The sequence below is a fragment of the Abramis brama genome (genome assembly GCF_963993115.1).
Source record: "Abramis brama genome assembly, chromosome: 16".
In the NCBI taxonomy this organism is placed as follows: Eukaryota; Metazoa; Chordata; class Actinopteri; order Cypriniformes; family Leuciscidae; genus Abramis; species Abramis brama.
In genome coordinates this window covers 69,103-94,933 of record NC_139978.1, presented here as the reverse complement: position 1 = coordinate 94,933, position 25,831 = coordinate 69,103, and the positions used below count along the sequence as shown (strand labels likewise).

The window sequence follows — 25,831 nt, the reverse complement described above, 5'->3', positions numbered from 1 at the left end:
ATAAAAAATGTTACTTGGGCATTTAATCAAATTAATCAAATTAGAATGATTTCCAAAGAATCATGTGACACTGGAGTAATGATGCTGAAAATTCAGCTTTGTGTCCCAGGAATAAATAGCATTTTAAAATTAAAAATTATTTTAATTTGTTATACCTGAATTTTTTTATTAAATAAATTTAGTTCGTTTATATTGTGGAGTATAAATAAGACAAACACATGTTCTTGTTACAGCAAGATATTTTCTTCTTGCTGTCTAAATGCATTTATGTATTTTATATACTTCAATCGAATCTTCAGATGAGAGTATTGAATTAGTCTCTCGCGAGAAGTTAATTCCGATTCTCTTGTTTCAGGGCATGCAATTGGCTGTTCGATGCTGATGTCACTTTTTCTTGTGTGTGTGTGTGCGCGCGCGCCTCCGTCGACTCGAGTTCGAGACGAGTCGACGGAGAGCGTTGATGTGTGTCATCGTCATGAAGGTAATCGTGTTTAACACATGTATGCATGTTAACATGCATGTTAACAAATAGTGTGTCTTGCATAATGCCCATCATATATGTTTAGTGCTTGTGTAACTTAATTCGTGCACGCTTGTGTTATCGGGCCGCTCTCTCCCTCGTGCACACCTCGTCCCTGCATTGGGCCACTAATTGCGCTTTTCCACTGCATGGTACGCTAACCTCGGTAAAGCTATGGCACTTAGGTAAAGTTGGTTTTATATTCGCACATTCACACTTTTTTGCTTAAAAACTGTCTCAATAACAAGCGCAATAAAGCACATTTTTGCAAAATAAAAGCAGCTACATGATCTTTAGGACAAAGATGGTGAACTACAACACTCTCCACAATCGATCAAAATGGGCAAATATTGTTTTAATGGCATACAAAGTTGCGAATGTCCAATGTAGTGTGGTAAACAAGATAGGGACCGTCTAAAAAGTTCTATTTTTTTCATTGTGTGTAAACGGACAACTACATTTTTGCAAAGTACAGATGTACCAGCAAATATCTCTCACATTATGTGTTCTAATGCTATTGATTGTACTTTAGCAACAATAAAAAGTGCATTATAATGATTGTATTTAGGAAACCTGCCTCACTGTACATAATGTACATAAATATTTTTAGAATAAAATTACATTAATTCACCAAAAGGATTTTTTACTATCCGAAGGTTGTAGCATGTTCCTAGTGACCAGTCTGACTTACTACAGGTGAGATTTTGACAAAAAGTCCCTTACTGTACGTACAGTTGACAAATATGTTTCTTAAAAAATTACTGTAATTCACCCTAAGTATTTTTTCGTGTTCCAAAGGCTGTAGTGCTTTCCTACGGACCAGACTGACTTACTACAGGTGAAATTTTGACACAAAGTCCCTTACTGTACAATTATCAAATATGTTTATGTAATGAGCATATTATTACATATGTTTATGAAATAAACTGTAAATCACCTATAGTGGTTTTTTTTTTATATCCCAAAGGTTGTAGTACTTTCCTAGTGACCATACTTACTACTAGTGTTGTCACGATACCAAAATTGTTGTTTCGATACCGATACCAAGTCAAGTATTGCGATTTCGATACTTTTTCGATACTTTTCCTGAAAAGGGAGAAACACTCTCAAATATCATTGCTGTGCTTTATTTTAAAACTGGGACAACATTCTAATCATATAACACACTAATAAATGAACATATGAACAGCAGATATATTAAACATTTGAACAAAATATGAAATATCAAAATATAAAAAATAAATTAGAGCAATGACATTCAAGGTAAAAAAAATATAAATTTAGCAGCATTATCTCATTTATCATAAGAAACATAAGAGCTTTATCTTGATTCTGAACTTTGAATAAAAATATGAACAGCAATTATATTAAACAATGTTTAATATTGGTATGATAAGCCTCATTGGTGATATATTTGACGTGGGGAGAGAGTTGTGGAAGGCCTATACTTCATGTTAAACAAATATATAGCAGCAAAGACAACGTCGGCAGTGTTGACGGCAAAATAGGCTACAGAATAATTCGTTCTGTATTGAGAGGTGCAATATTTGAAAATCGATCATATTTTTTAAATTACATTTTATATTGTATTTGTCAAAACTTTCAAACATCAAAATGTCATTGATTAATATGTATTCGTGTCAAAATGACAAAGAAACATCTTTTCCTATTCTATTTTGCCTGGAAACGCTTCCAACACGCGTGCGTGTCGCGTGAAAAATAGGCGTCGGTTCTATTTCTACCATGCACGCGTTTCCGCGCGTCTCGAGCTGCACCCAGATGCGTGTCACGCAGGCAGTTAACATGGGAGCCGAAATCAAAACGGACACGACACGCAGCCAGTGTGTGTCAGGCCTTTACAAATCTGGAACGCAGTCATTCTTAGAAGCGATAGCCTACTAATAAATTAAGGAATCGTGACGTATTTAATTTCCGGTTTTCTTTTGAAGTATCCGTGCAACAGAGCAAGGTAGGCAACTTACTTCCATATGTCACTCCTCCTAGCGTCATCTTTTTCTACGAGTCGTGGACCACTTGTGCTCATAGACAGTATATAAACGTGCAGACTCCACTCCATGGTGTGTACCTGGAAAACAGGATGACATTTCCAAGAAGTGACTTGCCTCGAAGAACCAATGAGAGCTTCAGAAGCGAGACCGATTCTGATCATCACCGTGGTCTCTCGCCCCTTGAAGAAACGCCCCTGGATATGGTCTCTGGCCTCCCCCTCGACTACATGCACCTCGTGTGCCTCGAGTCATGAGACAGCTTCTCCACTTGTGGCTGAAGATGGGTCCTCTCACTCGTAGGCTCTCAGGATCTCACATAAACACATTAACAGAAAGGATGGTGAATGCTCGGAGATATGTGCCCATGGAGTCTGCACGGATATTTAATTTCCGAGTATCGCGATACTTTTGAAGTATCGATACATCGTGCAACACTACTTACTACACGTGAAATTTTGACAATACCTAATAATACTGTATTACATAATGATATAATACTGTAATTCACTAAAAGGGGATTTGTTTGTTTAAGGTTGTAGTACATTAATAGGGGCTACATTATTATTAACAGTAGTGACTGAACCTGTACGCATTGGTTTAGCAAATCTGACAGATAATGTACAGCAATATCATGGAGGCATTCAAGATACTGTACAGTGCACTGTTTTATTTCTATTATCTTTCTAATTGTTCATGGAATACCACTGGGATTATACATAAAAGTTGTAAATTTCTTGTGGTTAGAGTAATATTTCAATTTCACCTCTTCAAAATTTTGCTGTTGTTGATCCTCTCTTGGTTTAAGTTGTTCTTATATTATCATAAACCCTTTAACTGATTGTTTTGTCAAGTACTTTTTACTTTACTATATTTTCTTTTATTGAAGTGACGTAAAAGTTTAAGTAAAACAAATGTGTGTGTTTGAATACAATTTTTTCAAATGTTTTCAGTCAGGACTACTTTGGGTAAACAAAAATATTTAAGCAATTGAACATGTTATTTAATATTTATTCATTGCATTATGTAATTGGTTAACACGCATAACTATAACTGTTAGTGGTTTGTTACATAATTAATCCTTGTCATGTTTACCAATGTGAACAGTGCCAAAGATGGTACCCAATGTGTGGTGCATTGGACTATCACCAGACAAGCTACCTGGAAAAGATGCCCAATGGTTGTGCTCACTGTGTACCTTAAACAGTGGAACATCATTAAAGAATATCTGCTGAAACTTCTGCTTTATTGTCCTTGTTTCAATATGGATTACCACTGTATATCTGTATTTTGGGACTTACAGTTAAAGACCCAAGGACCAGATAGGATTTATTAAGACCAGGAGTTAGAAGTGCAGTCAATTTAAGACAAGAGTCAGAATTATAATAAATTAAAGGAAATTTTACTGATAGATTTGAAGATAGTTTGCAGTTTCATCAGGCAGAAGTCAGCTTCAAGAATCACAAGGAGTGATTACAGTAACAAAAGTGCTGACACCCTTACATTTACAAAAATCACAGCAATTATACCCTTCACCAAGGTCTAAGTTTTGTCATTGCTTCAGGCTGAATGATTCTGATTGGCTAATAAATAATCACACATTTTCTACACATAGATAGACTGAAGCATATCTCCATCAATTATGCGGCTGACATTCGGACCCTGAATTTAGGCATGTCGTGACCTTCCACACTTGTAGTGATTGTAATGAATAGTAATTGGACCAATTTTTGAGTCTCTAGGACCAACTCTATAGCGCCACCACCAGTTCAAAAATTCCACATTAAAAGGTTTATAGCTTTTGAACCCTTTGATCTAGATGTGAATGTAAATAGATGTAAAATGAAACTTAGTACACTTGATTCCACTCATTATGGTGATCACAATCAATATCTTAAATTAAGACTCTGCCCATTACAGTAGTGGACATTTTGAAAAGTACAGTGTTCAGTTTTTTTGCTACTCCTCATTCAAATTTTGTTCAATTCTTACGACAATTGGCTAAGATGATCTTTGGACCGAGCCACACAGAAGTGACTGAACAGATTTTTGATTTTCGCTACCATTCCTGATATATTTTTCTCCAAATATAATGTATTTGTCTCCTTATGGTAGTTAGCTTAGCATGCTAATTGGTTAGCATGCTAACCAGATGCCATTCTTTCTAATGTGGCTCTTCAGCTATCAGGCTAACCATAAATTACATTAGCATTAAGTTAACTTAGCTTGCTAATCTGGTTAACATGCTTTTGTGTGCTCATTCTTACACTTATGCCTCTCCTTGGCAGCTTGGTAAGACAGCGTCAACTGAGTGGCGCAAGCTGCTAAACCACGTGCCACGAGCCCCGAACCATTCCGGTTGTGGGTTTGAATCCTGTGTTGCACATTCCCAGACCACAAGAGGTATTGTGGCCTTAAGTGGTGGAAAAGTTGCTTCTGTTCCAGACATGGTGTCTATACAGTGAGGAAAATAAGTATTTGAACACCCTGCTATTTTGCAAGTTCTCCCACTTAGAAATCATGGAGGGGTCTGAAATTGTCATCGTAGGTGCATGTCCACTGTGAGAGACATAATCTAAAAAAAAAAATCCAGAAATCACAATGTATGATTTTTTAACTATTTATTTGTATGATACAGCTGCAAATAAGTATTTGAACACCTGAGAAAATCAATGTTAATATTTGGTACAGTAGCCTTTGTTTGTGTCACGGGGTGACAAGCGGCTGGGCGGAACCTTTTTTTATTAAGAACTTGTTTCCCGTGGGGAGCACTTCTGGGGTAACACAAGGCTGGTTCCGGGGATACACGGAAGCCGGAAAAACGCCGCGAACGAGAGTGAATGAGGGTAATCGCTGGCAGCTGTGCGGGGAAAAATGTCAACAGGCGATTGGACTGAGTGGCAGATAAAAGAAGCTGACGCTCGAGAGAAAAGGGCAGGTGGGAGGAGAGGAAGGCTCGAGGAGAGAGGACATGTGAGGCATGCAGCACGTGAGCGGCCGCGGATGCGGAGGGAGGCCGCGAGAGAGAGAGAGAGCGAGAAAGAGAGAGAGAGAGACAGAGAAGACTTCGGCTGGATTGCGGGTGTAAGCCTTGGTTGCACCGTGAGTCTGTTGAATTGCAGTTTTATTGTGGAAATGAGCACGAGCACGAAATCTTACAGTGTGTGGTGGATATGCGAGTGTGGGAATTGTTTCTGCTGTTCACTCGCAGTCACAGCTGTTCATTAACCTCTTCTCTACCTGAGCCCTGTGAAGTTACAGCTGCATTGGGGAAATACCATTATCCTCCACTCTCTGCCTGAGTCCAGTGAAGAGCCTGCTAATGCTGTGAGTTACACGTATCCATTCCTCTCTCTGCCTGAGTCCAGTGAAGAGCCTGCTAATGCTGTGAGTTACATGTATCCATTCCTCTCTCTGCCTGAGTCCAGTGAAGAACCTGCTAACGCTGTGAGTTACCCGTATCCATTCCTCTCTCTGCCTGAGTCCAGTGAAGAGCCGGCTAATGCTGGAAGAGCCTGCTAATGCTGTGAGTTTTATACGTATTCTCCACTCTCTGCCTGAGGCTAGTGAAGAGCCTGCTAATGCTGTGAGTTACACGTATCTTCCACTCTCTGCCTGAGGCTAGTGAAGAGCCGGCTAATGCTGGAAGAGCCGGCTAATGCTGGAAGAGCCTGCTAATGCTGGAAGAGCCTGCTAATGCTGGAGGAGCCTGCTAATGCTGGAAGAGCCTGTTAATGCTGGAGGAGCCTGCTAATGCTGGAAGAGCCTGTTAATGCTGTGAGTTACACGTATCCATTCCTCTCTCTGCCTGAGGCTAGTGAAGAGCCGGCTAATGCTGGAAGAGCCGGCTAATGCTGTAAGTTATACGTATTCTCTACTCTCTGTCTGAGGCTAGTGAAGAGCCGGCTAATGCTGGAAGAGCCTGCTAATGCTGTAAGTTATACGTATTCTCCATTCTCTGCCTGAGGCTAGTGAAGAGCCGGCTAATGCTGGAAGAGCCTGCTAATGCTGTAAGTTATACGTATTCTCCAATCTCTGCCTGAGGCTAGTGAAGAGCCGGCTAATGCTGGAAGAGCCTGCTAATGCTGTGAGTTATACGTATTCTCCACTCTCTGTCTGAGGCTAGTGAAGAGCCTGCTAATGCTGTGAGTTACGCGTATTCTCCACTCTCTGCCTGAGGCTAGTGAAGAGCCTGCTAATGCTGGAAGAGCCTGCTAATGCTGAAGAGAAACTGTTTTATTTATTTAATAAAGAACATTTATTTTTGAATTCTGTGTCCGTCTCCTTTGTGTCCACGGTCAGCTCCTCAGGGGCGGCACGCAAGCGGAGGGGTGGGTGGCCCGCTGGCGCTCCACCCCGACCTGTGACATTTGCAATTACAGAGGTCAAACGTTTCCTGTAGTTTTTCACCAGGTTTGCACACACTGCAGGAGGGATTTTGGCCCACTCCTCCACACAGATCTTCTCTAGATCAGTCAGGTTTCTGGGCTGTTGCTGAGAAACACGGAGTTTGAGCTCCCTCCAAAGATTCTCTATTGGGTTTAGGTCTGGAGACTGGCTAGGCCACGCCAGAACCTTGATATGCTTCTTACAGAGCCACTCCTTGGTTATCCTGGCTGTGTGCTTCGGCTCATTGTCATGTTGGAAGACCCAGCCTCGACCCATCTTCAATGCTCTAACTGAGGGAAGGAGGTTGTTCCCCAAAATCTCGCAATACATGGCCCCGGTCATCCTCTCCTTAATACAGTGCAGTCGCCCTGTCCCATGTGCAGAAAAACACCCCCAAAGCATGATGCTACCACCCCCATGCTTCACAGTAGGGATGGTGTTCTTGGGATGGTACTCATCATTCTTCTTCCTCCAAACACGTTTAGTGGAATTATGACCAAAAAGTTCTATTTTGGTCTCATCTGACCACATGACTTTCTCCCATGACTCCTCTGGATCATCCAAATGGTCATTGGCAAACTTAAGACAGGCCTTGACATGTGCTGGTTTAAGCAGGGGAACCTTCCGTGCCATGCATGATTTCAAACCATGACGTCTTAGTGTATTACCAACAGTAACCTTGGAAACGGTGGTCCCAGCTCTTTTCAGGTCATTGACCAGCTCCTCCCGTGTAGTTCTGGGCTGATTTCTCACCTTTCTTAGGATCATTGAGACCCCACGAGGTGAGATCTTGCATGGAGCCCCAGTCCGAGGGAGACTGACAGTCATGTTTAGCTTCTTCCATTTTCTAATGATTGCTCCAACAGTGGACCTTTTTTCACCAAGCTGCTTGGCAATTTCCCCGTAGCCCTTTCCAGCCTTGTGGAGGTGTACAATTTTGTCTCTAGTGTCTTTGGACAGCTCTTTGGTCTTGGCCATGTTAGTAGTTGGATTCTTACTGATTGTATGGGGTGGACAGGTGTCTTTATGCAGCTAACGACCTCAAACAGGTGCATCTAATTTAGGATAATAAATGGAGTGGAGGTGGACATTTTAAAGGCAGACTAACAGGTCTTTGAGGGTCAGAATTCTAGCTGATAGACAGGTGTTCAAATACTTATTTGCAGCTGTATCATACAAATAAATAGTTAAAAAATCATATATTGTGATTTCTGGATTTTTTTTTTTAGATTATGTCTCTCACAGTGGACATGCACCTACGATGACAATTTCAGACCCCTCCATGATTTCCAAGTGGAGAACTTGCAAAATAGCAGGGTGTTCAAATACTTATTTTCCTCACTGTATGTATGCAAAATGTATTTATCAGATTTACTTTTGGTTGATGTTTGAAACTACTGCGGAAACAAAGACACCTACATCTTGGATGCCCTTGAGGTAAGCTAAAACATACCAAAATTTAATTTGAGTGAACTATCCCTTTAAAGGGTTAGTTCACCCACAAATGGAAATTCTGCCATTAATTACTCACCCTCATGTCGTTCCAAACATGTAAGACTTTCTTTCATCTTCACAACACAAATGAAGATATTTTTAATGAAATCTGAGAGGTTCCTGTCCCTCCGTTGCTGTCCCGCAACTACCACTTTCAAGCCCCAGAAAGGTAGAAAGGTACATCATTAAAGTACTCCATGCGACTCCAGTGGTTTAACATCAATTTTATTAAACTATGCTAGTGCTGTGTTTGCAGCAAAAAAACATTTACCACTTAATTTATAAAATATTAATTTCCAACATGCGTTCATGAGAACATTACAACTCGTGCATGTTGTTAATGCGAGAGCAGATGTTGTTGTGTGAAGATTAATATTTTGTAAATAAAGTTGAGTTAAAATTGTCATAAAAAAGGTCGTAAAATTGAGGTCAAACCACTGGAGTCACATGGATTACTTGTGATTTTCTTTATACCTTTCCGTGGCTTTGGAAGTGGTAGTTGAATAGGCTGTCGATCAAGGGACAAAAATATCATCATGAAGTGTTCCGAAGATGAGCAAAACTCTTACTGGTTTGGAACAACATAAGGGTGAATAATTAATGACAGAATACAAATTTTTGGATGAATAAAGTATTTAATTTACTTGGAAATCAGTAAATTCAAGTCTTAATCTTACCAAAATAGTTTCTTGTTTGAGTCACTAAAGTCTAAGATGGTTGAACTTTTTCCACCATAAACTTGCTGTATTTGTAAAACACAAATTGTATTGATTGTAATTGGTCTGGTTTTGTGTTGTCTAGGGAACCAGCACTCCAGGATTTTTCGAGAAAGTTGGATATGCACAGCCTTTCCTTCTCTGTGAAACAACTATGCACTGAACTGATCCACTCATATCCTGCAACTGTTCTTCATCTGCTGAATGTTGTTGACTCATGCACTGCTGTACTGTTGCAAAGTCGAAGGTACTGAATCAACTTCACTGACACAGAGCTTACATTCACTGACATGTACAGGACTTGAGGTATTACAGACCATTTGAATAAGCAGCTTTCATATAATTCTGGTGACAGAAATGCCTATATTGTTCCTTCATTTATTTTAAAAGTTACCTATGATGTAAAGGGGCTTGTTAGTTAATAAAAAACTAGTTTGTCAAAACAACTGTTTGCATTTTGCCTTTATTTTTAACTTTACACTGAACAGAATTCTACTATGATCCCAGACTGAGGTTACAATTTAACTTTCTGGATTGTTTTGAAATAAAGGTTTGAAAGAGTAATATGGAGTGATGTTTATTTCAAAGAGTTTATTTTACAGTTCTTTAAAGTGGCAGATGCAGAACACTAATAAGAAAAACTGGTAACTCCCTTAGTGTTTTTATGTGTAAAAATGTGTTTTATCAACACCAGGATGGTGTAATATTTGACTCCTATAAGGTTGAGAAGATTGTGATTTCCATTTTTTTAAAGTGTTGGGTCAACACCAGAACAGTGTAGAAGTTTAACTGCACCCAGCTCTGTAACAGTGTTGTTGTTCTCTGCATTGGTGTTAATATTTTACTCTCTTAGTGTTCATATTGTAACACTGTGTCGGTGTTGCGAGAGGCAACACTTTTGAAAGTGTTGAACTAACACTTTGTGGGTGGTTCCCATATATACACTTTTAAAGTGTTGAAATTAACTCTATTGGTGTTGATTTCCGGATTTCAAATTTACTGTGTAGCATTACGCTAGCCGAGATCAGTGCTTTACATGACGATCTCAGAGCCTCAATCGCCGCGGACTTCAAAGCATCTTTGAAAGCTTGGCAACCAAGCTAGATAACATTCAGTCTACTGTGGCAGATCATGATCTTCGCATCGGTAATCTCGAGTCTGGCACTACGGAAATTAGTCAACAGCTTGAGCAAGTCGAAGCTACGTGTTTGAGGCTCCAGAAGGATAATGAGTGGCTCAAGGCTAAAGTCTCAGACCTCGAGAGCCGCAGCCGGCACCAAAATATTTGAATTCTGGGCTTACCCGAGTCAGTCGAGGGGCCGCGTCCGACTACATTTTTTCCCCAGCTCCTGGTGGATGTCCTTGGCTCTCAGGCGTTAAACCTCGCCGCCTGAGCTGGACAGAGCTCATCGTAGCCTCGCACCTAAACCAGCGCCTGGGCAGAGACCGTGACCTGTCATTCTGCGATTTCATTGCTTTCAAGTGAAAGACCTGGTCATCCGTGAATCTCGCAAAAAGGGTGAGCTGCTGTATGAAGGACATAAGATCCGTATCTTTGAGGATCACTGCCCTGAGGTTTTGAAACTCCGCGCCGAGTATAAAGATGTGATGTGGTCACTGTACAAACGCGGTCTCAAACCTGCGCTTCTCTATCCTGCCAGACTGCAAATCACGCTTCTAAACGGTGAGAAGAAATGGCTGGCTTCTGTTTTGGAAGCCAACAACTTCATCCAGTGCTTGGACTCGTAGTGGGTTCGATGGACTGCATTCTACTATGTCAGTCTTGATTTTTTTTTTTTTTTCTGTCCTTTTTTTTTCTCTCTTAATTTCGGGGACGACCTTGGCTGTTGGGACTGTGGACTTGTATCTTGTCTGTTTGCCAAATTTGACAAAGTTTTTTTTTTCTCTCTCCCTCAAACTTGCTCAATATGAAGATTCTTCTGTTTGATCTTTCAATCTCTTTTTATTTACAGTATGGTAATCTCGGGCAATTAGTTTTATGATGTGTATTTTTTGCTCTTAATGGTTCGCTCTGAGTTCAAGCAGACTATTATACTGTGAGCAGTCCTTTTTTTTGTCTCCTATTATTTTAGGCCTAGTTGCCTAGTGAATTTAATATTGGACTGTTTGCTAAATTTGACAAAGGTGAGTGTTAACTTGTTCACCACAACGATCCTTATGTTTGATCTTCAAAGCTTAATCTATATATAGTGTGCTAATTTTGGACACCTAGTTTTACTGCCCTTTTGCCCAAGTTAAGTTTTTTTTTTTTTTTTACCTGGATTATACATTAGATTTGTTTTGAAGTCTAAGTCTGTCAGTAATTTTTGGACAAATATTGAGGTTACGTACCATATATGGGAGGACTTGGAGTTAGGAAACTTACCTGTCATGGTTCCAGCTGCTGTTTTTGATGTCAGCTGGTGTAAAGGTGGGTGGTTCTTTGTTTGTCTTTTTTTTATTTTATTTTTTACCTTTTTTCTATTCATGTGCAATCATTATTACACCACTTTATATCCTGATATGCTACAAGCAAGGTGTGTTGTTGGCTGGGTTGTTTATGGGGGGGCTCAGAAATCTGGTCATGTTCATAGAATTAACTATCCATGTCTGTGATGAGTAACAAGGCGGCACCTCGTGGTGCACTGAAATTCACCAGTTGGAATGTTAAGGGACTGAATTTTCCGGTGAAGCAAAATAAAGTTCTTAATTATTTGAAACATTTGAATACTAGCATAGCGTTTATTCAGGAAACACACCTCAGGCCTGCAGATCATCTAAGAATCAGAAAGGGATGGGTGGGCCAGCTCTACCATCCCTGTTTTCAGAGTAAGTCTCGAGGGGTTGCTATTCTCATTCATATATCAGTTCCTTTTTCTGTCTCTGAGGTCATCTCAGACCCCAATGGGCATTTTATTATGATTAGAGGACAGATCAGTGGAGTTTGCTTGATTTTGGACAATGTATATGGTCCTACTTGGGATGATGAGGCTTTTTTCAAAAAAGTTTTGTTTTCCCTCCCTGATTTGCATTCCAACCAACTAATTCTGGGTGGGGATCTTAACTTCTGTTTAGACCCTTTTCTACATCACTCCTCATCTAGGCCCTGTGTTCAGTCTAAATCCAGCAAGATTATTCAGCTGTTTATGGAGCAATCTGCGGTTTCTGATTTGTGGTGCTTTTTTTAACTCCAAAACAAAAGTTTTCTTTTTTCAACCGTTCTTTCTCCCGCATTGATGCTTGCAAAACTCAGAATAGTGAGAGAATCGTGCCTAAAAGAAAGACAGAACAGAAGACAGAATTGAAAAATGGAAGTCGGAGGAATACAGATCATATTTATTTTACGTCAGCGTGAAGCTGCAGTTTCACAATTCATGAGTTGCACTTACAAAAAGCAGTAAAATGCTGCAAATCTTTTTTTTCTTACACTTGAAACATGATTTACACCTTTACAAATTTTCTCTTGCACATGCAAATGTAATTAATGCTTGCAATCTTGTGTAGACTTTCACAGATCTAACTTTGTGCATGCAAATCTTTTAGGTATCATTTTACCTTCATAGGACTGAAATTGTTGTTCAAAGATCGTTTATTTCTTTGATAATTTTTTTATTATTACATTTTTTTTTTTATAATTTATTTTGATAGGCCTACTCCTGTCGGGCGCCCAAATTATTTGGTTTTAAACAAGTTATTTAATTATTGATTTAAATAGTTTTTTGGGGCCACCACCGTTAGAAGGTGTGCTCTACTTTTTGGCATTATGGCAAGTTGTCAACAACAACCAGAAAGAATCATGTTTTTTTCCTCGTTCATCACTTAAAGTATATCAAGTTTATTGCTTTCACTGTACATTTACTGATGTATCATCAGAGATGATAATCTGAAACACCAAACTGTGAAATGTGTGAAAACATGTCCATTCATCTCAAGAAATGACTCGCGACAAAAGTAATCCCTATTTATAATTGAAAAGACTAAATATTTCATGATACTCAAAGTGAAAACATTCATGATATTAATGTCAGCATGGTATATAAGTTACGATACGTCGCTATTGTGACACATGTCCGAGTGAAACGGCTTCTGGAACAAGAACAAATGTGGGCGGGGCTTGATTTTGTCCATAGGGAATTGATTGGATGGTTGTGGTTTGCTATTGGCGGATCTCATGTGAGTGACAGGTCGTCCAGTAAACGCGTCATAAGAGAAGAGATGTGGTTGCAAGAGGGAGGGGAATTCATTTTGATTCATGGTTACAAGAGCACATGAATTTAACAAAATAATGTAGTGCATGAATAAATAATTTATAATAAATACTGCAATATACAATAAAAACAAGATTTGGCAATTTTGATTTCATGGTGACTTAAAGGAATTGTAATTATGGACACAGTTTTCAGTCCTGCAGTACCAGTATACTACTTGGGATACAGAATTACTGAACTTTTAATGTTGTTGTCTTGTCTAACCCTAACACTCTAACTTATATTCTTTAAATGTGTCTCTGAGACTGTTTAAACACAATGTGTGTGGAAACTAAAAACTTGGCAGGAATGAGGAACTGCTTTGCAGACACGCCTGTTTTACACACGTCATTCAAACACAGAACCAGGAAACAAGAATCACATGAGTTCAGAGAAAGAGAAACTGAAGTGTAGTTGAGCTGGTGTGTGTTTGTGTCTCTGTGTTCTTGCAGTAAAATGGCAGAAGCCAGAATTTCTCAGGATGAGTTCCTGTGTCCAGTGTGTTTGGATCTCCTGAAGGATCCAGTGGCCATTCCCTGTGGACACAGTTACTGTAAGATCTGTATTACAGGCTGCTGGGATCAGGAGGATCAGAAGAGAGTCTACAGCTGCCCTCAGTGCAGACAGACCTTCAGGCCAAGACCTGCTTTAGCTGAAAACACCATGCTGGCTGAAGTGGTGGAGAAACTGAGGAAGACTAAGCTTGCTGCTGACTGTTACGCTGGAGCTGGAAACGTGCGGTGTGACGTCTGTACTCGAAGAAAACGCAAAGCCGTCAAGTCCTGTCTGCTGTGTCTGAAGTCTTACTGTCAGAATCACCTAAAACAACATGAGAGTTTGTTTAAAGGAAAGAGACACAATCTGACTGATGCCACTGGACGACTGCAGGAGATGATCTGCCAGAAACACAACAAGCTCCTTGAGGTTTTCTGCCGCACTGATCAGAAGTGTATATGTTTGCTGTGTACGAAGGATGAACATAAAAAGCATGACACTGTATCAGCTGCAGCACAGAGGACAGAGACACAGGTATAAACTTAAAGAGATATCATTATGCTCATTTAAAGGCTCATCATTTTGTTAATGGGGTCTACTAGGAAACATTTACATAATTTAATGTCTGTTTTCACTCTCTGTCTGAACACCGTTTTAGTTTCAGTTCCTTTGAAACGTGCCTCCTGAAAATCGCAGTCTGCTCTGATTGGTCAGTCGGCCCCAGTCTGTTGTGATTGGTCAGTCGGCCCCAGTCTGTTGTGATTGGTCTACTGCTTAGAGTGTGTGTCGGAAATGAGAACACAACAAAATATTGAGATTGTATATTGCTGAGGAATAATGACAATGAAAAAGACTTCTGCTTATGCTCATAATCATGTACAAATTAAAAGTACTTTTTAACCATCAAGTTAGTCTGCATTAGGAAGGCCATATAAAGGGTTTAGGCTGAATAAAGACTACAATGGAGGCATTTCAAGCATTTCAGAAACAGTGACACTGATATAGAGAGTAACTCCCTTTGGAGAGTTTGCAGAGGTTTTTCTTGCTCAAGCAGTAACAGATGAATGTCCCATCTGACTGTATATTAAAAGTCAATATGGTCTTCAAAAAGGACATTAAGAATGAGAGACATTCTTCAGAATATCTTTTGTGTTATGCAAGAGAAAAAAATCTAGTTTGGAAAAACTTGAGGATGAGAAAACAATGAAAGTATTTACATTTTTGGGTGAACTATCCCTATAAAACTAGGCATTGATGAAATAATGCTGGCACTTATGAATAAACCTGTAACCTTATCATGTAAGATCTTCAACCCCTCAGTCTAACCACTTCACCTATAATGGATTCATATCTGTTTACTTGATGATTTATGTGATGTTTCTCCTGTTATGGGTCTGTCCTTTAGCACCTGCTGAAGGAGACGCAGAGGTCGTTCCAGCAGAGGATCCAGCAGAGAGAGAAAGATCTTCAGCAGCTGAGAGAGGCTGTGGCGTCTCATAAGGTGAGTCTGGAGAAGAAGAGAAATTTGAGACGTCTCAGTCAGGACTCACTGAAGCTCACTGTGTGATTGTGATGTGTGTGTAACAGCGCTCTGCACACACATCAGTGGAGGTCAGTGAGAGGATCTTCACTGAGCTCATCCGCTCCATCGAGAGAAGCCGCTCTGAGGCGACACAGCGGATCAGAGATCAGGAAAAGACTGCAGTGAGTCGAGCTGAAGAACGACTGGAGCGACTGGAGCAGGAGATCAATGATCTGAGGAGGAGAGACGCTGAGCTGGAGCAGCTTTCACACACACAGGATCACATACATTTCCTGCAGGTAACAGAGATCGAGAAGAACAGGGTCATAGTGGACTTGAGCAGGCGACTCAGAGAAACATTTCATGAGAGCAGAATGAGCTGCTGACTGAAGTGTTGATCTGTTCGTTCGGTTATTATATAATCATCAGTCAGACTCTCATCTGATCTTCTTCTTTTGAAAGAGACGCACTTACAAATACATTTCAGATCTAGAAATCTCTGAAGAAAACATTTTTCTGAAATCTCTATCGAGCTTCCAGACAGCAACTGCACAAAACTTCACTAATATTTAACATTTGTTTTACAACAATGTGAAATCCATGAACTTGATGGTACCAGTTATGGGACCCCAGCTAATTTTCATAACTATTTGACTGGAACACAAATTAATTAATTATTCAAAGGGAATAAGACTGTACATTAGCAATGCTTCAGTGTATTAAAACCACAAAACCTGACCTTGGGATCGTGTCCTAAGAGTCCTTGTGAATTTCACAGCTACTAACTGCTCAAAAGTTATAAATAATGGTCAATCTACTCGTTGCCTTTAAACTGCTTTTCCTGATCAGATCTGCTCAACTCTGCCATGTGACTTGATGCACTTGATCTATTACATTTATGTTATTGGCAGATGTTTGATCATCCAAGTGATTTCCTAGAAAGTTCACATATAGTGTAAGTGGCAAATGCTAGAATGATGCAAGAGCTCTAACATGATATAATGACTATGAGAATAATGAAGCTGATGCTGTGAAAGTGCTGGATTGGAGGAAATCTGACAGTAGAGCAGGTTATTGATGAAGTGTGGAGGTGATGAGCTTTGATTTCTGTTTCCTCTAGAGTTTCCAGTCTCTCTCAGCTCCTCCTGAATCTACAGGTGTGAATGACAATCCCTTCAGTTCTTTCTCCTCTTTTGATGGCGTAAGAGAATCTGTCCGTCAGTTGAGAGACAAACTGGAGATTTTCTGCAAGGAGGACCTCAGGAAGATCTCTGACGGAGGTAAAGTCCTGGGGCCTCGTGTATAAATGTTGCATACGCACAAAAGGCATTGAAATGTGTATTGGGATTTATAAAACATAAATGTGTGCGCACCGTCCAAACACTCTAGACCAGGGATAGGCAACTCCGGTCCTGGAGGGCCACTGTCCTGCAGAGTTTAGCTTCAGCCCTGATTAAAAACTCACCTGCCTGTATCTATCTAGTAATCCTGAAAACACTGATTGCCTTGTTCAGGTGTGTTTAATTAGGGTTGGAGCTAAACTCTGCAGGACAGTGGCCCTCCAGGACCGGAGTTGCCTATCCCTGCTCTAGACTGTGTCAAGTCAAGTCACCTTCATTTATACAGCGCTTTTAACACAGATTGTTCCAAAGCAGCTTCACAGTGACAACAGGAGATTACAGTAACAGAGATTGTTTTGCTTTACAGCAGCTCTAGAATAAAGTTTATGTCCAGCTAAAGCTAGTTTTGATTAAACTAGTGAACTAGTGTGTAACGGACGTAAGCCAGTAAGTTAGTAAGCTGTTTGTGTAAACCTCACTCCCCTGGCCTCAAGAGGCGCGCCAGCAACTGACATTAGCAGCTGTGGTCTTTAGCGTCCTTCTTAGCGTGTCCGCCTCCCACGCCGGAGACTCCGGTTCGAATCCCACTCGGAGGTGGTCGATTAGAATCAGTGACGTGCATACGCACTCTTTTACTGGAGTGAGTGAAGTAATGAAGTAAGAGAAAGGGTTAAACTGTTTTCATTTTGATGTAGGCTACACATTTAAATATTTCACTCTCATTATTGGAGTTAAGCAAGAATTACTGTATATGAATTTGCTCCTCTGATGGTTTCCAGCTTTCTCTTTCTGCAAATTGTATAGTTGTATGGTGTATAGCGATATGACCCAGCACCCAAAATACTATCAGAACACTCCAAAGCAGCCTTTATTCTTCACGAAAGATGGATAAAAAGCGCACGGGAGATAAAAACCTTGAAAGAATTATATACGACCCGCCAAATCACAGAGATGCCGATTCGCGCGGGACTAATATTATTACGGGACCTCGGTGTTCGGCGAAATATGGTAGGTCATTTGCGGGGGAATTTTTACTTTACAAATTACAGACATGGCCAATTCGCACGGGATTAAGATCACAGACAACCTCCGCAATTATTACAAATGACTAGAGGTCACCAGGTCATACTAATCCCGTGCGAATAGGGCTTTAGATTATACCGTCCAGTATCAAATCATACAATCCACAATATAGATAAATAACATCTGCACTCGATGCACAACATGTTAATACACACAGAGAGACATTAGCCATAAATATTAATATAAAACACAATCTACTAGTAGGTGAAGATAGTAACACTTACTTTTTGACATTGATGCACACAGTATACGTATGAAACTCTCCGAATACGGTGAAAGAAAAGCTCTCAGCAGCAGCAGTGCCATGTCTTGAGTGACGCTGCTCGTGTTGAAGCGCATTAATACCAGAGATGCCCATACGCCATTATTCTGTCATCTGTGCAAATAATCACACTCTTCATGTCTGTTGATTTCCACAGTCACTTTCATTGTTCCCAGGACCAGGAACGACTTCCTACAATGTAAGTCACTGTACTGAGACATTACTGATATATTGAACATGAATTCAGCTACTGTACATTAAAAGATCAGACAGATTCATAATTCCTGATTGTGATGTGTTTTATCTCCATCAGATTCCCAGCTGCTCACTCTGGATCCAAACACAGCGAATGTATGGCTCTGTCTGTCTGAGGAGAACAGAGTGATTACATACTCTTTACCAGAGCTTGAGTGGGATCCTGATCATCCAGACAGATTTGAATGTCATCTTCAGGTGTTGTGTAGAGAGAGTGTGTGCGGACGCTCTTACTGGGAGATTGAGTGGAGTGGTGAAATTGTGTTAATATCAGTGTCATATAAGAGCATCCGCAGGAAGGGATCGGGTGATGAGTGTGGATTTGGACGTAATGATCAGTCCTGGAGTTTGGACTGCTCTCCCTCCAGTTACTCATTCTGGCACAATAAGACAGAGACTAAACTCCCTGTGAAGCCCATCAGCAGTAGAACAGGAGTGAATGTGCATCACAGTGGAATAGGAGTGAATGTAGGAGTGAATGTGGATCACTGTAGAGTAGGAGTGTATGTGGATCACAGTGCAGGAACTCTGTCCTTCTACAGCGTCGACGGAGACACAATGAGCCTCATCCACACAGTCCAGACCACATTCACTCAGCCGCTCTATCCTGGGTTTGGGGTTTATGGCTCAGTGAAACTGTGTTGATGAATCAGAAAAGCCTGTAGAGAGATTCTACCCATAATGCTTTGAGCTGCATGATAAATCAGTAACAGTGAGATGTTACAGAGTCTCTTATTTTCTCTTCATTACATTAATAACACAGCTGAACTTCTGTCACTGCAATATCATGTCAGAATAACTGTGTAATAAATCCTCATATAGACAGTAAGATCAGTGTGTGAGAGAGAGTCATGATGAGTGACGGTGTGTATCTGTGCTTTTCTTAAACTATTTGTGTTGATGGAAAGCTGTCATTCAGTTCTTATTGTAGTGTCATCACCTTTCAATTGAATTGATCACACACAGGATTCATTAAAATGTGTTATTCGATCAGAGTATATGATGAAGTGTAATGTTTCAATAAAGGATGTCAAACACTCACGAGTTTCTTCTGCATCTAGCAGCTCGTTCAGACACAAGCGACCCATGCGATCTACATTTTTAGCTGTATCAGATCAAATTTATTTGTGATTTGTTTCAGTGCTTTTTTACCTGATTTGTCTTCCCAGTTGATATTAAAATCACCCATCATAATTACTTCCTTCCCTGAGCTGCATTCCCAAAGTAAAGCATTAAATTGTTTAACATGTATTGTAAACCTGTTTTGTTTGTTGAGTCCGTTTCTGTGATTCTGTGTAACTTGTGTAATTGTTGCCCCAGGGCTCCCTTGTAAAAGAGATTTGAATATCTCAATGGGACATCACCTGGTAAAATAAAGGGTAAATAAAATAATAAAATAAAAATAAAGCACTTCATTTCTAAAAAAAATACAGATTTTGCAGAGGGTGGTGATGAGGATGAAAGACATTTATGGTGACACTGTGACGTCTAAACAAATACATGGCATGTCTCAGCATGGCATTGAATCTCTTTACATGATATGAGATCTTTAATATAAAACAACAACCCCCCACCTCTGCCCTCAGCTCAATCTTTCCTGAAGGCATTATACCCAGGAATATGCAAGGCAGAAGATGATGGGGATTTTTATGAAGCTATGTCTCTGATAAACACTGTTAATCTAAGTTAGATTCAGCTAGAAGATGTTTAATTTGATCACTTTTTGGAATAGTACTTAGAATATTCAGGTGCCCCCCTAACAGACCGTTGGGTTTAGCATGGGGATCCCACAGTACTCTGGCATTATTTACAGTTAGGGTTAGCGAAAACAATTATGTTTTCGTAGTTTCTTAATTGCTGGGATAAGACCTGTGATTTTTCGTTCCAGATTAGGCAAAGCTATACTGCTGTCATTGGGGACACTGGATTGGGTTTTATTTAAACTGCCAGTTGAAACTCCGGAAAAGTTCTTGGTTGGCCAATGCTTACCTGACCAGCAGCGTCGGGTGTTATTTAATTGTTGTTCGGAGGGAATGGAGCTTGTAGTTTAGAGATCAGCTGTTTGTGTAATGTTTAGGGACTGGGCAACAATCGTGTCCATCTTTATGGGTGCCAGCTCCTGGATCATTCTGGAGGAGTTTTGGGGGTCGCCATGTGGCAAAGTTGTTGCTGTTTGTCTTCGGGAACCAGCGTAGTTGTCCGTTGACTAGGCGTTGGCTGCTCCTTCCCACTCCCCGTCAGAGTAAACACCTCATCAGACAGGCCCATGGGTCTCGGTTTACTGGCAGCCGTGGCCAGCATTGACTCCAAGGCGCTCGAGGGGCAGACAGTGAAATTAGGTGAGAATCAGAATCTGTTTTTGCAGTGTTGATGTTTGTTATGGAATATGCAAGTATTCTATTATAAATATGCCTTTTTGTTTATGATGCACTTATGTATTGTAGTCAACCAAAATGGTAACCTTATATAATGAAAGTGTTTTTATAAAGCAAGACACCAGAAGTTGTTGTTAAACGATTTATTAAAGAAGTGTTATATAATTAAAGACACTTTAATCATTGAAACCATATATTGAGTAAGTTGTTTATGAAGAAAACACTGTGATTGTTGTTGTAAAATCATTTATTGAGAAAGTGGTTTATAAAGAAAGACATCCCACACTTAATGTTTTAAGCATTTATTAAAAAGGATAGTGACATGTATTAGAAAGAGCTTTGCCAAAGAAAGGGGAACCAACCCCCTAGGAACCCTCATCCCTCCCACGCTCCGCAGCCAGTAGAGCCGCTGACGGAACATGCTGGACCATCCACAAGGTGTGTACCAGCTGTTTCCTTTGACGCTCCCCAAGATGACCAGATGTTGATCACTGCATCGAAGGGTGGGTCAGACTTCTCCAGGGATGACGATTCGGCAGCGCTGCCCCCTTCGGGTGTAACAGCAGTGCCCGAGTCGGACATGGAGATGATGGCCATGCTTTCCTGGTCCGCCAACAGGATCGCGTTCATGTGGAACCCTCCAACGTGTCCCGAGCCCTCGAGGCAGGACGATTGGTTTCTCGGGGTGGCGCACACTGGTTCTCAGCAACCCACCCAGGTTCATCTCTTCCCGGAGGTGCATGAGGAGCTCGCTGGGTCATGGATGGCACCATTCACCTGAAACCAGAAACCGCCCCGGTGGCTCCCCCTCCCTCACCTCCCTAACCGGCAAGGCTTACAAGGCCTGTGGGGAAGCCACCTCTGCCATACACGCCATGGCTTTGTTGCAGGCCCATCAGGCCAAGGCACTGAAAGATCTGCTCGAGGATGGTAATGATCCCCAAGTTCTCCAGGAACATCGTGCTGTGATAGACCTCACGCTTCGTGCGACGAAGGTGACCGCATGGCCTGTGGGTCGTGTGATGTCCACTATGGTGGTCCAGGAACGCCATCTCTGGCTGAGTCTAGCCAACATGATTTGTTTGACTCCCCCATGTCCCAGACCGGCCTCTTCTGCGACGCGGTCGAGAACTTTGCACAGCAGTTCTTGGCTGTACAAAAGCAGACTGAGGCAGTCAAACATATCCTGCCGCCGCGGTCAGCTGCTGCCTCCCACCCACCGCCTGCGGCCCATCAGTCTACTCATCGCAGAGGGCGTCCTCCTGCGTCGTCCCTCGGTCCCGCATCACAGCAGCAGCCTCCATCTAAGCAGCGCCGAGGAGCCAGTCGCAAGCAGGTAAAGCCAAAGGTAAGCGGCCCTTGGATGGGCGACCCGTAGATGGATGGGACTGCTCTTCGGGAGATGGTGACCGCACCGCTCCCTCCCCCGGAAGAGGGCCGGGTGGTAAATCTTGTGTACAACTTTAATTTAGAAGGATGTCCTGTTACTTTAGACCTGGGTGTTATACTAGACCGCAACTTGTCTTTCAAAAATCATATTTCATATGTTACAAGAACAGCCTTTTTCCACCTTAGATATTAATATTCTCACATGGAATCAATGTTGATTATCATCGCTCTGCTGAATAATTTCAAGGTCATCTTATATCATTATTTATTCTCGTGTATACTACATTTAGCTAAGGCTGCAAAGCCGACTCTGTTACAAATATGGTAGAACAATCACTTCTACCACTTAAGATTGTTTCATAAGATATTCATAAATAATTTTTCTGATCAGTTTCATCTCAGTGTCCCAGATAGCTTAGAAGAACTTGATGTTGCGACAGAAACTATTGACTCTTTTCCAATGCTTTAGACAGTTGCTTCTTTGCGCTTAAAGATTAAAGAAAATAGTCTAACGCCGTGGTACAACGAGCACACTCAGGCCCTTAAGAGAGCAGCCAGAAAAATGGAGCGCAACTGGAAGAAAACAAAAATAGATGTTTTTCACATTTTGTGAAGAGCACAATTGCATACAGAAAGGCTTTAAAAACTGCTAGATCTGCTTATTTTTCAACACTTTTAGAAGAAAACAAATACAATCCTAGGTATTTGATACAGTTACTAAATTATCAAGAAATAAAACTTCAACTTTACTTGCAAGATAGTTATAATAGTTTATAATTTATTGTAATTCTAATATCAACGCAAACGTCTACTACAGTATCGCATCAGACAGCGCATCAGACAGCGCATTGTAGTGTCCATGAGGAAAATCTGATGGTCTTCATTTGGAGTGACACTCGTGGTCTTTGGGGTCTCCAGGGTCCCCAGACAATAACATGTAATTTTCTAAGAGATTAATAGTTTTTTTTTAATTTTTTAATTTTTTTTAACAACTGTAATTTTAGTCTGTTTATTAATGTTTTTACTCAACATTTGTGCAGTTTTTGGAGGATTTATGCCGTGCCGAGAGAAATCTGAATCATTCCCTTCCGAATCTCACAGAGACGGAGAGCGTGAGTAGGAGCTGTCCATGAGCTAGGAGCAGGAGAAACTTTTGCTAAGTATTCTGATTAATTATTTTGTCATTTTGCCTCCACGTCCCCCCGATTGCCCGCGAGCGTCTCCTCCTGTCCATACGGTAATCTCTCTACTGTGCGACAGAGAGTCGCGTGTTATGACGCAATCGTTAGCCTATTTTTACAAAAACTGCTTCTACAGGGCCATACCGTAAGATACAAGGTAATGGAGCCTTTTATACATTTTCGTGTTTCTTTAGAAATAAATAATGGACAAATGAAGTCTTTAAATGCCTCAGATGTAAAGTTATTCGCTGTCAAAGTGACGCCAAAATGAATGGGAGTCAATAGAATGCTAACAGCAGGTGATGGTCTGCTAATCAATGGCGGCGCCCGGGGAAGCTTCAGTGTTTTCCGAAACATTGGCCCCCTGGCAATAATACAGTAAACTCCGGAAGTGAGTCCTCGGTCTCCTAGCAACAGACTACAGGTTGTGATGCGCCAGTTCTATGCGGACGTCATGGGGGAGGCCACTCCCACCACGTACAAATTCATATATATATTGTTTTTTATTATAATAATAATAATTATTGACAGAACAAAGCATTCAACAGTATACAGAGAAGTACAGAAAGAAGACATACAGAACATCCAAAAAGTGTATATTAATTAAAAAGTCTGTTTTGCTTTTTTATTGACAATGTTCTCCAAAAACGGGTTAGGGTTAGAATAGGGTAGAATTAATGAAATTAATTAAATACAGTATTTACAATAGCATACTCACACATATATATATATGTGTGTGTGTGTGTTTGTGTACTTGAACAACTATCTTTGTGAGGACCAGTTTGAGTTTTAGACCACTGGAGTGAGGACAGAGAGAGTAAAGTGAGGACATGTTGGCCGGTCCTAAGTTTCAGAGAGCCTTTAAAGACCTGTTTGAGGGTCAAGACTTGAGCTGTGTCCGAAATCGCGTACTATGTGAGAAGGTACTACATTTAAATTAGAACATACTTTGCGACCGTTAAAAAAGTGCTAAACACACACACACACACACAAACCTGTGAACAATGACAGATGTTCATTTTTGGTAAGGAAAAAGTAATTTATTTACTTGTGATATTACCATCGTGTTTGTATCTCTGTTGATTCATTCATGGATGGCAATATTACAAGCAGTGTGTGTGTGTGTGTGTGTGTGTATGTATGTTACGCTGTCAAGCAAATGGGAAATGGCCTTGTGTAGGCATTACGAATTAAAGAACTTGAGCTGAAGGCCCGGGAGGCTGGTGTTTCATTCAAGCCAGATCAATTTGACATAACTCGTAACATTCGCCTCGTTCCACCTTTTAATGAGAGCGAAGTTGATAAGTTTTTTGCACATTTTGAGCGCGTAGCGTTGACTTTTAAATGGCCCAAAGAAATTTGGACCATGACGTTGCAATGTGTTTTCACTGGGAAAGCACAGGAAGCTTATTCCTCATTAACTCTCGAAGACGCAGCAGATTACGAAAAAGTCAAACATGCTGTTTTACGCATTTATGCTCTTGTGCCAGAGGCTTATCGACAAAAGTTTCGTAGTTATCATAAACCTGAAGCTCTCACGTATGTCGAGTATGTTAGAGAAAAAGAAATGCTATTTGATCGATGGCTTAGTTCTCAAGAAGTAACAACATTCCAATCTCTTCGTGATTTGATGATTCTTGAAGATTTTAAAAACGGTCTTCCTCAAACAGTCGCTACCCATGTTAGTGAGCATCAGAATCTGACTCCTGCTCGTGCAGCTGTGCTTGCTGACGAGTATGTTCTCACACATAAGCGTGTTCCTTCTAATTCTAAATTTTCACAAAACGTTTCTAGTCATCCAAATGTGTCCAAGATGTCTAGAGAAACCGTGCCTGTTTCTTCCCGCTCTCCTGATTGGTGTTCGTCGGGGTCTAACGCTACAGTTCCTATCTGCGCCTATTGTAAGAAACATGGTCATGTTCTGGCCGACTTTTATTCTCTAAAGCGTAAACATAAGGTAGCGAGTCAACCGGCTTATAGATCAGAAGTGGGTTTGTGTGTTTCAAACATGCCTGTGAGTAGGAACGTCTTCAATACTGACAATCACAGTTTTGCACCTTTTATAATGGATGGCTTTGTCTCTTTGCCCGGTGAGTCTGGTGAGCGCTTAAAAATTCTGGTAAAAATTCTGCGTGATACTGGCGCCTCACAGAGCTTTATTTTACAAGATGTGTTGCCTTTCAGTGATAAGACTTTTACTGGTGATAGTATTCTTGTACGTGGATTCGAAATGGGTTATGTTAACGTCCCTTTGCATGAGATTTCTCTTACGTCTGACTTAGTTACTGGCAAGGTTACTGTGGGCGTACGCCCCTCCTTGCCCATTGAAAATGTAGCGGTGCTACTTGGTAACGATTTGTGTGGTGGAAAAGTCTTGCCTTGCCCCATAGTGTCTCATGCATCTCCAAAAATATGTACTGATGACCTGTCAATTAACTTACCTGAGTTTTTTTCTTCTAGCGTGGTTACTCGTGCTATGGCGAGAAACGAAAAAGAGAATGAAATTGAGGATCAACTTGATCTTAGTGATACTTTTATTGCTCGACCTTCACTCTCA

General features: G+C 40.8%; 1 protein-coding gene across 1 annotated transcript; it reads left to right on the top strand.

Annotated features, from left to right (window-relative positions):
* The first annotated feature begins 13,743 nt into the window (after window positions 1–13,743).
* LOC311066545 (tripartite motif-containing protein 16-like) lies at window positions 13,744–19,574 on the top strand. The gene is made up of 6 exons (XM_084087767.1): window positions 13,744–14,401; window positions 15,273–15,368; window positions 15,455–15,688; window positions 16,510–16,669; window positions 18,232–18,273; window positions 18,388–19,574. The coding sequence occupies exons 1-6, from the start codon at window positions 13,829–13,831 to the stop codon at window positions 18,972–18,974; spliced, it is 1,692 nt and encodes a 563-aa protein (XP_083943893.1). The 5' UTR covers window positions 13,744–13,828; the 3' UTR covers window positions 18,975–19,574.
* The last annotated feature ends 6,257 nt before the right edge of the window (window positions 19,575–25,831 follow it).